Below are 14,051 nucleotides of genomic sequence, written 5' to 3'. Positions count from 1 at the left end.
GAATACTGGAACTGAGGTAACTGACTTTCTCTCTCCCCCATAATTGCTGACCATGCACCAAAATTTGTAATCAAGGCCATCAATATCATCATCATCATTATTGTATTATTAAGAGGCAGCAAGCTGGCGGAATCATTAGTGCATCCTTTTGGGGTTGATGAAATAAAGTACTTGTCAAGTACTGAGGTCAATGTAATTGATTCTTTGCCCCCCCCCCCTCAAAATTACTGGCCTTGTGCCAAACTTAGAAATAATTCCTATTAAAGGTGATGGATGGCTAGAATCATTTAAATGTTGACAAAGTGTTATGTGATATTTGTTCCAGCTCTTTAGGTTCTGAGTTAAAATTTCTTCAAGGGTGACTTTGCCTTTCATCGTTTTGGGGTCAATAGAATAAGTACCAGTTGAGTACTGGGGTTGATGTAATTTACTTCCCCTTCCCTCAAGTCTGCTGACTTTGTGTCAAAATTAGAAAGAATTAAAATTTTACTTTATGCTACTTTTTTTTCCTATCTTTTTAAGTTCTGAGTTCAAATCCCACTGAGATCAATTTTGTCTTTCATCATTATAAGGTTCAATAAAATAACCAGTCAAGTACTGGGGTAGATGATATTAACTAAACCCTCACATCCATTCACCCACATGCAGACATACATACACATAGACACACACATGCCCTTAAACACACACATACATACAGGCATGCACAGGCAGACCCATATACATACACACACACATGCAGACTCATACATATAGATATGATGGATGTCTGCACAGATTCTATCTACCAAATTCCTTCTCCCAAAGGTAACCAGAGGCTACTATTGTTGGAATCAAATGACCTGCTACCTACAGAGTAGAATATTTAGGGTTTTACTGCTGATTCAGCAAAAATTTCCTCTACACATGCACACACACACACACACATGTCTCTGAACTATGATATAATTCGAAAGACTATTTGCAATGACATCTGCAGGAAAGATTGCCTTAATGTATACATGAAAGTCATGTCAGCACTAGAACGTATTCACACCTTTAAAAACAAGGGACATTGGTGGAACACTCCAATAAAAATAGTAAATCAGTGTCAACATAACAGACCTGATACTGTTCTGTGAACAGGGTGCAAAAGTCATGCACTGTTGTACAGGTCAGCTTTCCAGTGGATGTAAATGTACCACCAAAGGTTTAGGAAAAAGGAAACATGGTGAATTAATGCAGAATTCACAGTTCTTGTACTCTGACTATGAATTCTCAGTTGTACCTATCAACATATGTGCATTAGGCTATTAACCAATAAATTTAGACAAAATAAAAAAAATAGAAATACAAGGTCTTAGGAAGAAAAAGCAAAAAAAAAATTGATGCAGATTCTCCAAATTCAATCTATTAGTGGCACTGTGCAGATTTGTAAGACATTCCAAAGATTCTTCAGTTGTATAAATGCACACACTTGGGTGTGTGCATCGGATAGCTCAACCAGCACACCAACTCAAAGACATATTTACAAACACTGAGAACTCTTAACTCAAAAAGTCTTGTTGCTTTGTTAGCAACTGGCTTGAACTCTCTCAAGAAGAACTTAAACAAAACTCAAAGAAAAAAATCATACATACCTACTTACATACATGCATATCATCATCAGCATTAAACATCCACTTACCCATGCTTGCATGAGTCAGACGGATTTTATTTGAGGCCACTTCTCTACAGCTGGATACTCTTCCTATTGCCAACACTCAACTGTTTCCAAGAAAGGTAATTTTACCCCACAGCTAGACATGTTCTGCAGAGTTTTGGAAATAAACAACACTATATGACAATGATAATATAATTGTAGCCATCCATATACACAGGTATATTCTTTACAGCTATGCCACTCCCACCCACACACAAACACAATTTGTCCCCACCCCTCAAACCATCTTCCCAACACCCTCTCCTACCACTCACGATCACCACCTGCTGCAGGCCCCGCCATTTCCCTTTATGTACTTATCCATATACTTTCCATGCCCTCATATATCTACCATACTCCACTTCCAGCCATTCCAATTTCTCTCATCATCACTTGTTACAGTCACTTTACCCCCATCTCTAAACATATCCCCCTCATTCTCTAATAGAACATCCCTCTCTATCCCTTCTGAACCACTTATACTACTCCTGTTCCACCATCAATTTCTCTCTCTCTCTTGGAGTAACCAAGTATCTCCTCTTTAGTAAGATACCTATCTCTATCCCTCTATTATACTTTAACCTCTCAATTAGCACCAAGCCACCTCCCTCAGTTCCACTCCTTCTCCCAGCTGAGAGATCTTTGTCTTCCAAGTTACTTGACACCCCCATTGGTGTTAGTGTTATAAAGAGTACCCAATACACTCTACAAAGCGGTTGGCATAAGGAAAGGTATCCATCTGTAGAAACCATGCCAAAGCAGACAATGGAGCCAGTGCATTTTGCCAGCTTACTTAGCTCTTGTCAAATTATCCAACCCATGCCAGCTTGGAAGACATGTTTTTATAGATATACCTATTATTTTATGGAAATCAATCCCCCAAAATTATTAGGTATTGAACCAGCATTTCCTTGGATGACACCATCCTTTCATGAGGCTAACATAACATCTAATCGAATTTTATATGTAATAAAGATATGTGGTTGTTTAGTCGATGGTCACCAAATGTAATGAGTTATGTTACAATTAAATCATTCAAACTCTGCAAGACAGTGTAATGTGCACTGTATCAACACGAAGAAGAAAGATATTGTTTACAGTTTTTATTTTCTTGTAAATTCCACGTAAGGTCGATATACAAAACTCTCTGTAGCAGTTGGACAGTGGGGTAAAGGGAGAATCACAATGATAAAGCTCGTGCAGGCTGAGATGTGCGTCTGCTAGGAAGAACTACTTGTTAGAAAGGGAAAAACTTATCGTGTGTGGAACCATGAACGACTGACTCCGCCACCAATGTTCTATAAGAGTTTGCTTTTATACTTATTGGAAAGTTGAAGTATGTCAGAGAAGAATGGAAGATACATTATCTATGTCAACCTGCTTTTGACCTACGAACATTAACTTAGACAATGGAACCAAAATAAGTGTGACAGGTGACCTCATAAATTTTTCCTAGTACTAATGCCGAAAATGTGTGGAAAGAATCTCAGAGAAAAATCTAGGCTAAGTTTTCATGCGGTGGTTAAACATCCAAGAAACGATTTCTTATGCACACACACACACACACACACACATGAAAAAATGAATAGGAATGGCTTTTGTGACAAGCTGGCAGAAACGTTAGCACACCGGTCGAAATGCTTAGTGGCATTTCGTTTGTCTTTACGTTCTGAGTTCAAATTATGCTGAGGTCGACTTTGCCTTTCATCGTTTAGGAGTCGATAAATTAAGTACCATTTGCGGACTGAGATCGATCTAATCGACTGCCCCACTCCCCAAAATTTCAGGCCTTGTGCCTAAGGTAGAAAATAATAAATAAGCTTTTGTCACAAACTTATTAAATAAATTTGATTCAGTAGATTCTGTTTCCCCACACCCACCTACAAATTTGGCCACTTTTGCAGAACACTTGAGTAAACTGCTCTTGAGAAAGTGTTGGATTAAATATTTTTCATTACTTATTTTAGTTTTCTACTTTCTGAAATAACATGTCGTTAAACCTTTCAATCACATGGAACATCGAAAAAATAAGCATGGCACCAGCGCAAAGTTGCTGGCGACCCGGACAAGCTGAACTTCGGCGCCCTTACAAGTATAATTTTTTAAAACTTTCACGAGAAAAACTGAAAATGTAGACTAAAACGCAGTTGGCGCCTCGGACGACTGCCCGAGTTGCCGCTACCTTGAGTCAACCCTGCACCTGCCTTTTCAGTGCCTTCACCATAGTCCGTTCAGATGCAAACAATTGGACCAGATCTTCTAGCGTAACTACAGAAATGCACCTCACCCTGACTTCTTTTCCTCATAATTTTCTGAGAAATGGGTATTTATTGAAATTTTTTACAAATGCCTTTCAGATGGTATAGATTACGATTATATCGGAATTTAATGTAGAAAGAAAAAAATGGGTTGGGAGTAGGCATTATATGCACCCCGATTTTGTTTCCTTACATGTTTCGATGATGTAGATTACAATTTTGTTGAGAAGAAATAACATCCATATCAGCACATGAAGATTATCAAAAGCTCCTCCCTTGCTACGAAAAATCTTCCACAGTAAATTCCGATATAAACGCAATCTACACCATCTAAAAAGAATTTGTAGAAAATTTAATTTTAAAATATCCGTTTGTCAGAATGTTATGAGGAAACAAATGTTGGTGGGGCATATTTGTGTAGTTATGCCCTCTTAGATAAACTCATCCTGATGTGTTGTTTCCTACTCCAGCAATCCACGAGATGTGATATCTTCACCCACAAGTCTCAGATACTCTTTCAAAAGATCACAAACAATTCCCTTCAATTTAAAATAACCGCACAAAAATATTAACATTAAAACAGTCGATGGTATTTATTAAAACAACAAAAATTATTCAGGCTCCAAATCAAGCAGTGCAACTGTTATCTATTTCCGACGGAAGTGAATAAAGCAACAAACAGCACACGCTTTACTTGTATGTTCTGTTCTCTCTCAGTCATGGCTCAACCATGTGTTCTTCGGTCTCTGTATCGATCTATAAAAAGAACAAGTCAAATATTTCCTGGACTAAACTTCTCAGGTAAAAATGATTCGTATTCCACACATATAATGCTTTATTCAATCTGTTTGATATTTATTTAATTTACAATGTTATTGTGTTATGTCTTAAATATTCTCACTGGCCCTTCCTCCCTCTTTGTGGCAGCGGTTTAACTTGTTTCAATATTAAAGTCTCTCACATCGGTAATTTAATAAATATCTCGTATGTTGACAATTCTTAAAGTATCAGTTATTTATTTTTCACATAAAAGACAGCTTGATCACTCAGTAATGTTAGCACTTACTTTACGTAATGTAGTTTAACTAGGGCGATGCATCAGTAAAATTGTTAGAGCGGTGGTATTTATACCGGCTTTTTACGTTCTTGGTTCAAATCACGCCGAGATCGATTTTGCCTTTCTTTCATCTTCCTGGGGTCGATGAAAATAAAGTGACAGTTAAGCTCTGAGGTGAATGGTATTGTATAACCCACTTCCTTCAAAGTTGCTATGGAAAAAAAAAACTCATAGTAGAAACCTTGTCGAAATACTACTAGATATGGTACACATGTACCGTCATATACTTTTTTTTTTAATCGGTTATAAACTTTGTTAAGACTCAAGTTCACCTAATTCTTTATACCGACGTCGAATCCAGTTTTCATTCAGATGTGTGACCATTCCAACTAAACCGTTAATGCCCTTGACGAAAGTAGGAACATTACAGGATCACAGTTAGCAGAATCAGTCAACTCGCTGTTGAAAAATGCATTGATAAAAATACAGTTTTATATTTCTGCCTAGTTATTTTACATCAATTGTTAATTTTAATTATACAAGAAAAAAAAAAGAAACTCAATCATTCCAGTGTTATGAAGTATCCCTGTGCTTTTTATGTTTTGTAACTTAAAGTTGATTTCTTATTTCTCCTCTATAAAAATCTAAATTATTGTATTCTTGTGAAGAAATGTCATTGAGTGGGCTGATGTGTTATTTTGAAAATGGGATTGTTTGGGACAATTCATTTCAAGGTCACAGTAAAGTCGCTTTGCTTTTGGTATTAATTTACAATTACACTCATCTCGTAAGACAAAAAGTAAAAAATGTACCGGTATAGGGCACGGAATTGCGGGGTTAGGAATGTAAAAAGTATAATTTTTTGGACATAAATTCTTTCACAGAAGGGAACAACTTCCCGATTTCTTGCACTTTTCTTCTTCATGTGATGGTGATAGCTATTTCGAAAGCCCTCCGAGCAGAATGTGGAGACCGGTGTAATAAAATTTTACCTTGCTTTTTAATGGAACTCGTTCTCCACAAGAAAACGGGATATTTTTTTCACGTATCTACAGAATATTCGGATTTTTTTAAACGTATTTAATGAATTAAATTTTGTAGCGACACATATGCAACTTTTATATAAATACTGTAAAAGCTTCTGGTGATCCGATTTCAACGAGGCCAGTATAATGTATAATTATAGCCAGACAGCCGTCACTTGCCAGCAAGTATAACTTGGTGACATGTACCATGCTTTCGCCTTATACTCCCCCCCCCCCAATCATGACCCTGTAAACATCTAGAATGGGGAAACTAGGAGCGAGAACTGCATCAGCACAGAGCTGAGGTTCACATTCAGTTGAATGGATTGAAGCGACATGAAATGAAATGCCTTGTTCAATGGCACAACATACTGACCAGTCCAGGAATTGAACTCACAATTTTATGATCGTGAGCCGAATACACACATACATACAGTGGCGCCTTGGGCAAGTGTCTTCTATTATAATCTCGTGCCAACCAAAGTCTGGTGAGTGAATTGGATAAAAGGAAACAAAAAAAATCTGTCGTGTGTATGTATGCATACGTGTGCATGTGACCAACTGATGCTGGCATGAGTTGAACGGTTTGACTGAATCCAACACTGCATCATGCTTAACTGATTTGTATGATTTCTGTGGCTGGATGCCCTTCCTAACACCAACCACTTGACAGTATATACTGGGTGCTTCTTTTCATGGCACCAGCACAAGCAAGGTTGCTATGGAGCCTGCAAAACTAAGATACTTTTTGACTGAATACGGTTACAGTGGTGAGGGAGATGGCTTTATGCTATAGGCTGAAGGGTTAAAGTGAGAGAGAAAGGTCCAGAATAGTACAGATTTCTTGTTAAAGGGGAGCTACAGAACTACTCACAAGTGAAAATAACAAAAGACTACAGCTGTTCATCTTCCACTACAATAATCAAATAATCTGTTGTCAATTTTTTTAGAACTTTAATTTCTTGAGAAACATCATCATCGTCGTTTAACGTCTGCTTTCCATGCTAGCATGGGTTGGACGATTTGACTGAGGACTGGTGAAACCAGATGGCTACACCAGGCTCCAATCTGAATTGGCAGATTTTCTACAGCTGGATGCCCTTCTTAATGCCAACCACTCTGAGAGTGTAGTGGGTGCTTTTATGTGCCACTGGCACGAAGGCCAGTCAGGCGGTACTGGCAACAGCCATGCTCAAAATGGTGTATTTTATGTGTCATCTTCACAGGAGCCAGTTCGGCAGCACTGGCAACGATCTCACTCGAATGTCTTTACACTTGCCATCCAGCACAAGTGCCAGGAAGGCGATGCTGGGCGCAGGTGCCATTGACAGTTTGACTTTCGCTTGCCCCAATAGGTCTTCGCAAGCCGAGTTTCGTTTCCAATGATTTCTGGCTGGATCCATTTTGGCTTCTTTAATTCAATCCTTTTGATACCAACTTGCCTAAGACTGCCCCTGATTCAGTAATACAGACTTCATGTTTAAAGTGATCTAAGTTAGAACTTTCCATTAAAATTCCTCATTAATCTGTTTCAAACACCCTTTAAATGGCAGCAAAGTTATTCTATTAAATTCTTTATTATTTCAAAATTAATTTCAACAAAGTCAATGAATACTAACAGAATTATAGTAACAAAAGTGTTCATGTTTGTTGATAACTACCCTACTTTTCATTTCAAATCTCCATTTCATTCATAAGGTTCAAATCAATATATTTGAAACATGAAGCTATTATGGTGAGGTTGGTAAATATTGCTTTTTATAGTTATAATATAGTAGGATGTTATAATTATAATGTAGCCAAAGTGAGACCGATTGAATAAGTACCAGGCATAAAACGATAATAAGTACTGGGGTCGATTAGCTCAACTAAAATTCTTCAAGGTAGCGCCCCAGCATGGCCACAGTCTAATGACTAAAACAAGTAAAAGAAAGAACCATTTACACTGATAGTAAAATGTTCCTCTTCATAAGGCAGGTAGCTTAGGAAGTATATTTTTGCTACCATGGGTTAATATCAGGAAATAGCAAGATCGTTGCCTGTGCAGGTGGTACATAAAATACACCATTTTGAGTGTGGCCGTTGCCAGTACCTGCCTGACTGGCCTTCGTGCTGGTGGCACGTAAAATCACCCACTACACTGGCAACGACCATGCTCAAAAGGTATTTTTACATGCTACCTGCATGGGAGCTGCACACAAACCTTGTATCTTTAACTTTAAATAAAGATTTTGAATATAAAAAGACTAGTGTTACCCATCATATTGACAGGTAACTTTAGAAATAAATTTTTGCTACTTTAGGTAATATCAAGAAATATATTGTACATGCAATTATTATAATTTAACTTTTATCAAATTTCTTATTGCTCATTCAAAATAATGAAATAATGAATATTAATTTTCAAATGAAAAATATTTAAACTTCTTCCATAATTTCTGTCTCATTTACTCCCTCGTGTCTTCCTCCTCTGCTTCTGTGATTCTTTCTCTCACACTGTATATGTGTGTAAAAAACTATCTTTTACTTATTGCCTATAATCAAGAGTGACTGTGTGGTAAGTAGCTTGCTTACCAACCACATGGTTCCGGGTTCAGTCCCACTGTGTGGCACCTTGGGCAAGTGTCTTCTACTATAGCCTCGGGTCGACCAAAGCCTTGTGAGTGGATTTGGTAGACAGAAACTGAAAGAAGCCCGTCGTATATATGTATATATATATATATATATGTGTGTGTGTTTGGCCCCCTAGCATTGCTTGACAACCGATGCTGGTGTGTTTATGTGCCCGTCACTTAGCGGTTCGGCAAAAGAGACCGAAAGAATAAGTCCTGGGGTCGATTTACTCGACTAAAGGCGGTGCCCCAGCATGGCCGCAGTCAAAATGACTGAAACAAGTAAAAGAGTAAGTGTGTGTACATTCTGTACCTCTTATGATGACTCTCTCAGCATCACATTTTTACTCTCTCTTCCCTTCTCTCTATACAATGTAATGTGTGACTGGAGAAATGAACTAACCAACCATTGGCATCAGATGTTATTATACAATTTGTTGTATGCACAGTACAGCCAGATGGTTTAATAGTTCGTTTCACAACCATGAAGTCTCAGGTTCAATCTCACTGCATGTCACCGTGGTCAAATGTCATTTTCTATAGCCTTATGCCAACCCATAACTTATCATTGAGATTAAGTAGATGGAGACTATAATGAAGCACATTTGGTGGATTATTCTTATAATTGAAAAGGTATAGCCTTGTCACATGCTGTGTCATATTGATTCTGCCTGAGACTTGCATTAAAGGTACATATTTCTGTGAAATACTCAGCCACTTACACATTAATTCAGGGGCAGGTAATTCAATTCATCAAACAACAGAATCCTCATTGTTACAGTTTAATTTATCTATCTTTCATTGCAGTCTGTCGTCATCTGCTCAGTGATGCATATCAGTGCCAAGCAGTATGGGAAGAAAGAATGAATTTTCAAGAACTTCAAGTCCCTTGTTGTAAGTATATGTTTTTTCCCTGAGTACTAAACAAATGGGGTTAGGGAATATAATACATTTAACCCTTTAGCATTTAATCTGGCCATATCCAGACCAAATATTCCTACCTGTTTTATGCTAAAACTGACCAGATCCAACCTCTCACACCTACCCTACATTGTCATTCTCAGAATATACAAACACACCATTGAAATTTTGAAGCTGCAAGATAATGCATGATTAATTCAAAACAATGTGAATAAATACACAGAATGCTGAAGGGTTAATGTAGAGAGAAAGAGGGCAGGATGTGTTTTATATTTAATGTGGAAGAGAGTCTATAACTGGAAGGTCATGGTGCTAGGCTGATCTTTGGTCATAAAGTAACTTCTTAATATAATCAGTTTTGTGTCCCTGTGTTTACCTCAGTTTGCCTGGCTGACAAGTTCTACCTTTCGTCATCATCATCCTCATCATTTTAATATCCACTTTTCCATGCTTGCATGAATTGGATAGAGTTATTGCCCTTGCTGTTGCTAACCCTCACCTATTTCCAAGTAAGGTAATATTTCCCCATGGTCAAATACGATTTTCACAAAATATTGGAGATGAATGACACTGCTTGGGACTCATTTACAATTATCACACAACATTGAGGCAAGGAGACTCAAACACACACACATCATCATCATCATCGTTTAACATCCACTTTCCATGCTGGCATGGGTTAGACGATTCAACAGGAACAGGCAAACCAGAGGACTGCACCAAGCTTCATTCAGTGTCTGCTTTGGCATGGTTTCTATAACTGGATGCCTTTCCTAACACCAACCACTACACATATATATATGTATGTATATACTACAGGCTTTCTTTTAGTTTCTGTCTATCAGATTCATTCACTAGGCTTTTATTAGTCTGGTTACTATAGAAAGATACACTTGCCCTAAGTGGCATGCAGCAGGAGTGAACCCAGGATCATTTGGTTGGGAAGAAACTTCTTAACCACACAACCATGTCTGCATTTTACTTTTATTATGTGATTTTTTTTTTCTTACTTGCCTAGTCTGGAAGATGGGGCTGTACTTATAGCCTCTACAGACCCTCCTAGTCCATTGAGAATGATGTCATCAATGTTCCTCTTGGACCTTTGTAACTCAACACATGTGGGAAAGGCATGAGAAGGGAAGGAATTCCAGAGTGGGGTTACATTCTGGGGAGAAAAGACATAGTGATGTGAAGTTGTTTCAGCAATAATTTATTTCATTTAATTATCCAGGTTCTTTTATTTTATTAATTATCTTTGTTTTAATTGCAGATGATTTCCTCTACAACTTAGCTGAAAAGGCTGAAAAAGAAAAGAATATTTCATATGTTGACATTGATATTGTAAGTTAATGTAATGATGCTTTATAGATTATTGTTGAAAGTATGAAGCTGTGTGATTACTTATAAACCATGTAGTTTTGGGTTCAGTCCCACTACATGGATCCTTGAACAAGTATCCCCTACTATAGCCCTTGAACTGATCAAATTCTTGTGAGTCAATACTGTGAATAAAAACTGAAACATGCCTGAGCTACATTTGTTTGACAGGTGGGAGAGTGTTACATAACTTGGATACAGGCAGGAGTTGGTGACGAGAAAGGTATCTGGCCAGTTGTTTTCCATACTGGCATGGATTGGACATTTCAGCAGGATCCAACAAGCTCCAATATTTCAGTTTTTGGCATGGTTTCTATGTTGGGTGTCCTTCCTAGTACCAACCACTTTACAGAGTGTGCTGGATGCTTTTTTTGTTTGTTTGTTTTATAGCACCAGTAGTGTCACCTTGTAACTTTCAAGACTAAAAGAACTCTCACAGGTGAAATGAGAATAGGAAATAGTCATTAGACTGTGGCCATGCTGGGACACTGCCTTGAAGAATTTATAGTCGAATGAATTGATTCCAGTACTTATTTTTTTAAGCCTGATACTTATTCAGTTGGTATCTTTTGCCAAACCACTAAGTTACGGGGACAAGCGCACCAACACTACTTGTCAAGTGGTGGTGGGAGGTAAACACAGACACAAAGACACACACATATGTGTGTGTGTGTGTGTGTATGATATGATGGGCTTCTTTCAATTTCCGTCTACTAAATCCACTCACAAGGCTTTGGCGCCTGAGGCTATTGTAGAAGACACTTGCCCAAGGTCCAACGCAGTATGACTGAACCCTGAAGCAAGCTTCTTACCACACAGCCACGCCTGTGTCTATTGCTCACACAAGACTAGAATGTTGTCCATCTTATGACAAGTAACTTTAGTAGTTTACTTTTGTCGCATCATAGGTAATATCAGAAAATATGGCCATAACATACAATAAGTATAATGTAACTTTTATTGAATTTTTTTGGTGTTTATATGTAATGATGAAATGAATACTAATTTTCAAAAGAAAAAATATTTATTCCCTTAAAATATAATTAAATAAGACATAACTTATAATCTTCTCCCTTCTTCTTCTCCTCTTCTGCCTCTGATTATTTCTCTCAGTGTGTGTGTAATGTTCTTCAATTCTTTTTCTCACTCTGTGTGTGTAGTGTTCTATAATTCTTTGCCTGCTACCAAGCTTTATATGTGCACTCATCCTGCATCATTTTATATTTTTTATGGAGATGCTTAAATACTGCCTTAAACAAGAGACTAACTTTTTAAATGTACCATATTTGTGTTCTATTTTATAGTTGGCTAACAAAGTAGATGAACTAGAAGCTAATGATATAAAGAAAGTTGAAAAACTTTTATACAGGTAAGCAACAGATTTACAGCTGTTTCACAGAAACATCTCCCTGTTTTTATGGAGATAATAGTTTTAAATGAATTACCAACCTCATTATTTTCTTGTTTCTGTTGGTTTAGTTTCCAGTTTTCTCTCAGTGCATTCATACTTGATTGATTTTACTTACAAACTTTTCTCCTGGTGACTGTTTTTATGGGAAGAGTGTGGATGCGGAAAGAAAAATTGCGAAATGGAAAGGGGCTGGTGAGAGTGAAGATACCAAGAGAGGAATTTGAGTGGGCATTGCGCCTCATTTTTCACTCTTTCATATATTATCATTCGTTTCTTTTATTTTTTCTTCATATTTCATCTCCTTTTTGTATTTTTAGTTCCCCGAGTTTATGTTTTGTTACATTTTGTATTGTCTTTATGTTTTATATTGTCGTCAAGCATCTATATTTAGCCTTTTTGAAGTAATAAAGAATCAGACTGTTTTTATGCAGCTAATTATGGGACCTGAAAACGATTCGACAATACATTAATTGAAACGAGTGGGATTAAGAATAAGGCACACAACTCACACACATTCACCCATGAGTAAAAGAGTTGATAGTGTGTTACAATTTCTCTCACCATTTTTAATGTCTCTTTTCTATGCCAGCTTAGATTAGACGGTTTGAAAGGATCCAACGGGTTCATGGACTGCGTTGAGCTCCAATTTTTACAGTACAGTGTACTGGGTGCTGTCATCGTGTCTATTCAGGTTGCCTACGCTTTGCTTCCGATTATGGAATGGAATTGCCAGTTTTCGCCCTTGTAATGCAAGGGAGATAATCGACGTTACTCAGTCAATGTTAACGGTTTGACTTCTTACAAGCCGTCGACAAATTTTATGGCACATGATTTTGATGTATAGCTTACTTGTCAGTAGTAATGATGGTAAGGAGATGAGAAATTCAGTAGAAAATGTTGTTTATGTCATCGTTTGTTTCCAAACAAACAGGTTCCGTCACAGTGTTGATGCTGCAAACATTACTGACTCTTTAGCAACATCTCTGGCTCGTGGATACCTGAAACTTGGGCTGGCTGAAAATTATCTCAGCTTGATGAAGAAAAAAGTAAGTGTTTACTGAAGTCTTTTAGATTATTATTATTATTATTATTATTATCATCTATATATACGTGTGTGTGTAGAAAAATGGATTAGGGTTTGAGATGCATAAATGAAGAGAGAAGACTTGAATGGTGATATTGTTTTCTTGTATTCGTATACCAGAAGTGCAATATTGTATGGCAGTGAAATTTTGCCAGTTTATCTCGTAATAATTGCAGTGGGAGGCATGGTTGTGTGGATATGGAGATCCCCTTGCTACTATGTGGTCTCAAGTTCTACTTCAGTGCACAGCACTTTGGACAAGTGTCTTCTATTGTAGCTTCAGGCTGACCAGTGCCTTGTGAGTAAAAATGATAGCCAGAGACTGTATGATGATCATCATCATCATTAACATCCACTCTTCCATGCTCCCCTTCTCCCACTACTGTTTTTGTCGCTACTCTGTGATATTCTGTGCTTCCTAGCTCAATTGTTAAATGGTTTGTTCAAAATAACATCAAAACTAAATGGAAATTTCTTGTCAAATCACATGAGATTTACAGCCTATCGACAGGATGTATGAAAAACACACTGCTGGATTATGAATGACATCATCAGACAATATGTTGTACAAGTTTCTACATCACTGCACACCCACTGAGTCACTGTCTACATATATATATATATA

General features: G+C 37.4%; 1 protein-coding gene across 1 annotated transcript in view; it reads left to right on the top strand.

Annotated features, from left to right (window-relative positions):
* The first annotated feature begins 4,351 nt into the window (after nt 1-4,351).
* LOC106874248 (28S ribosomal protein S27, mitochondrial) overlaps nt 4,352-14,051 on the top strand; it is a 21,268-nt gene continuing 11,568 nt past the window's right edge. Inside the window, exons 1-5 of the mRNA XM_014921904.2 lie at nt 4,352-4,740; nt 9,441-9,527; nt 10,825-10,895; nt 12,236-12,300; nt 13,274-13,388. Of these exons, the coding sequence (XP_014777390.1) occupies nt 4,638-4,740; nt 9,441-9,527; nt 10,825-10,895; nt 12,236-12,300; nt 13,274-13,388 (441 nt within the window). The 5' untranslated portion in view covers nt 4,352-4,637. The remainder of the gene's footprint in view (nt 4,741-9,440; nt 9,528-10,824; nt 10,896-12,235; nt 12,301-13,273; nt 13,389-14,051) is intronic.

Source organism: Octopus bimaculoides, chromosome 2, assembly GCF_001194135.2.
Source record: "Octopus bimaculoides isolate UCB-OBI-ISO-001 chromosome 2, ASM119413v2, whole genome shotgun sequence".
NCBI lineage: Eukaryota > Metazoa > Mollusca > Cephalopoda > Octopoda > Octopodidae > Octopus > Octopus bimaculoides.
The sequence above is the reverse complement of the archived record's forward strand: the minus strand, read 5'-3'. Positions and strand labels throughout refer to the sequence as shown.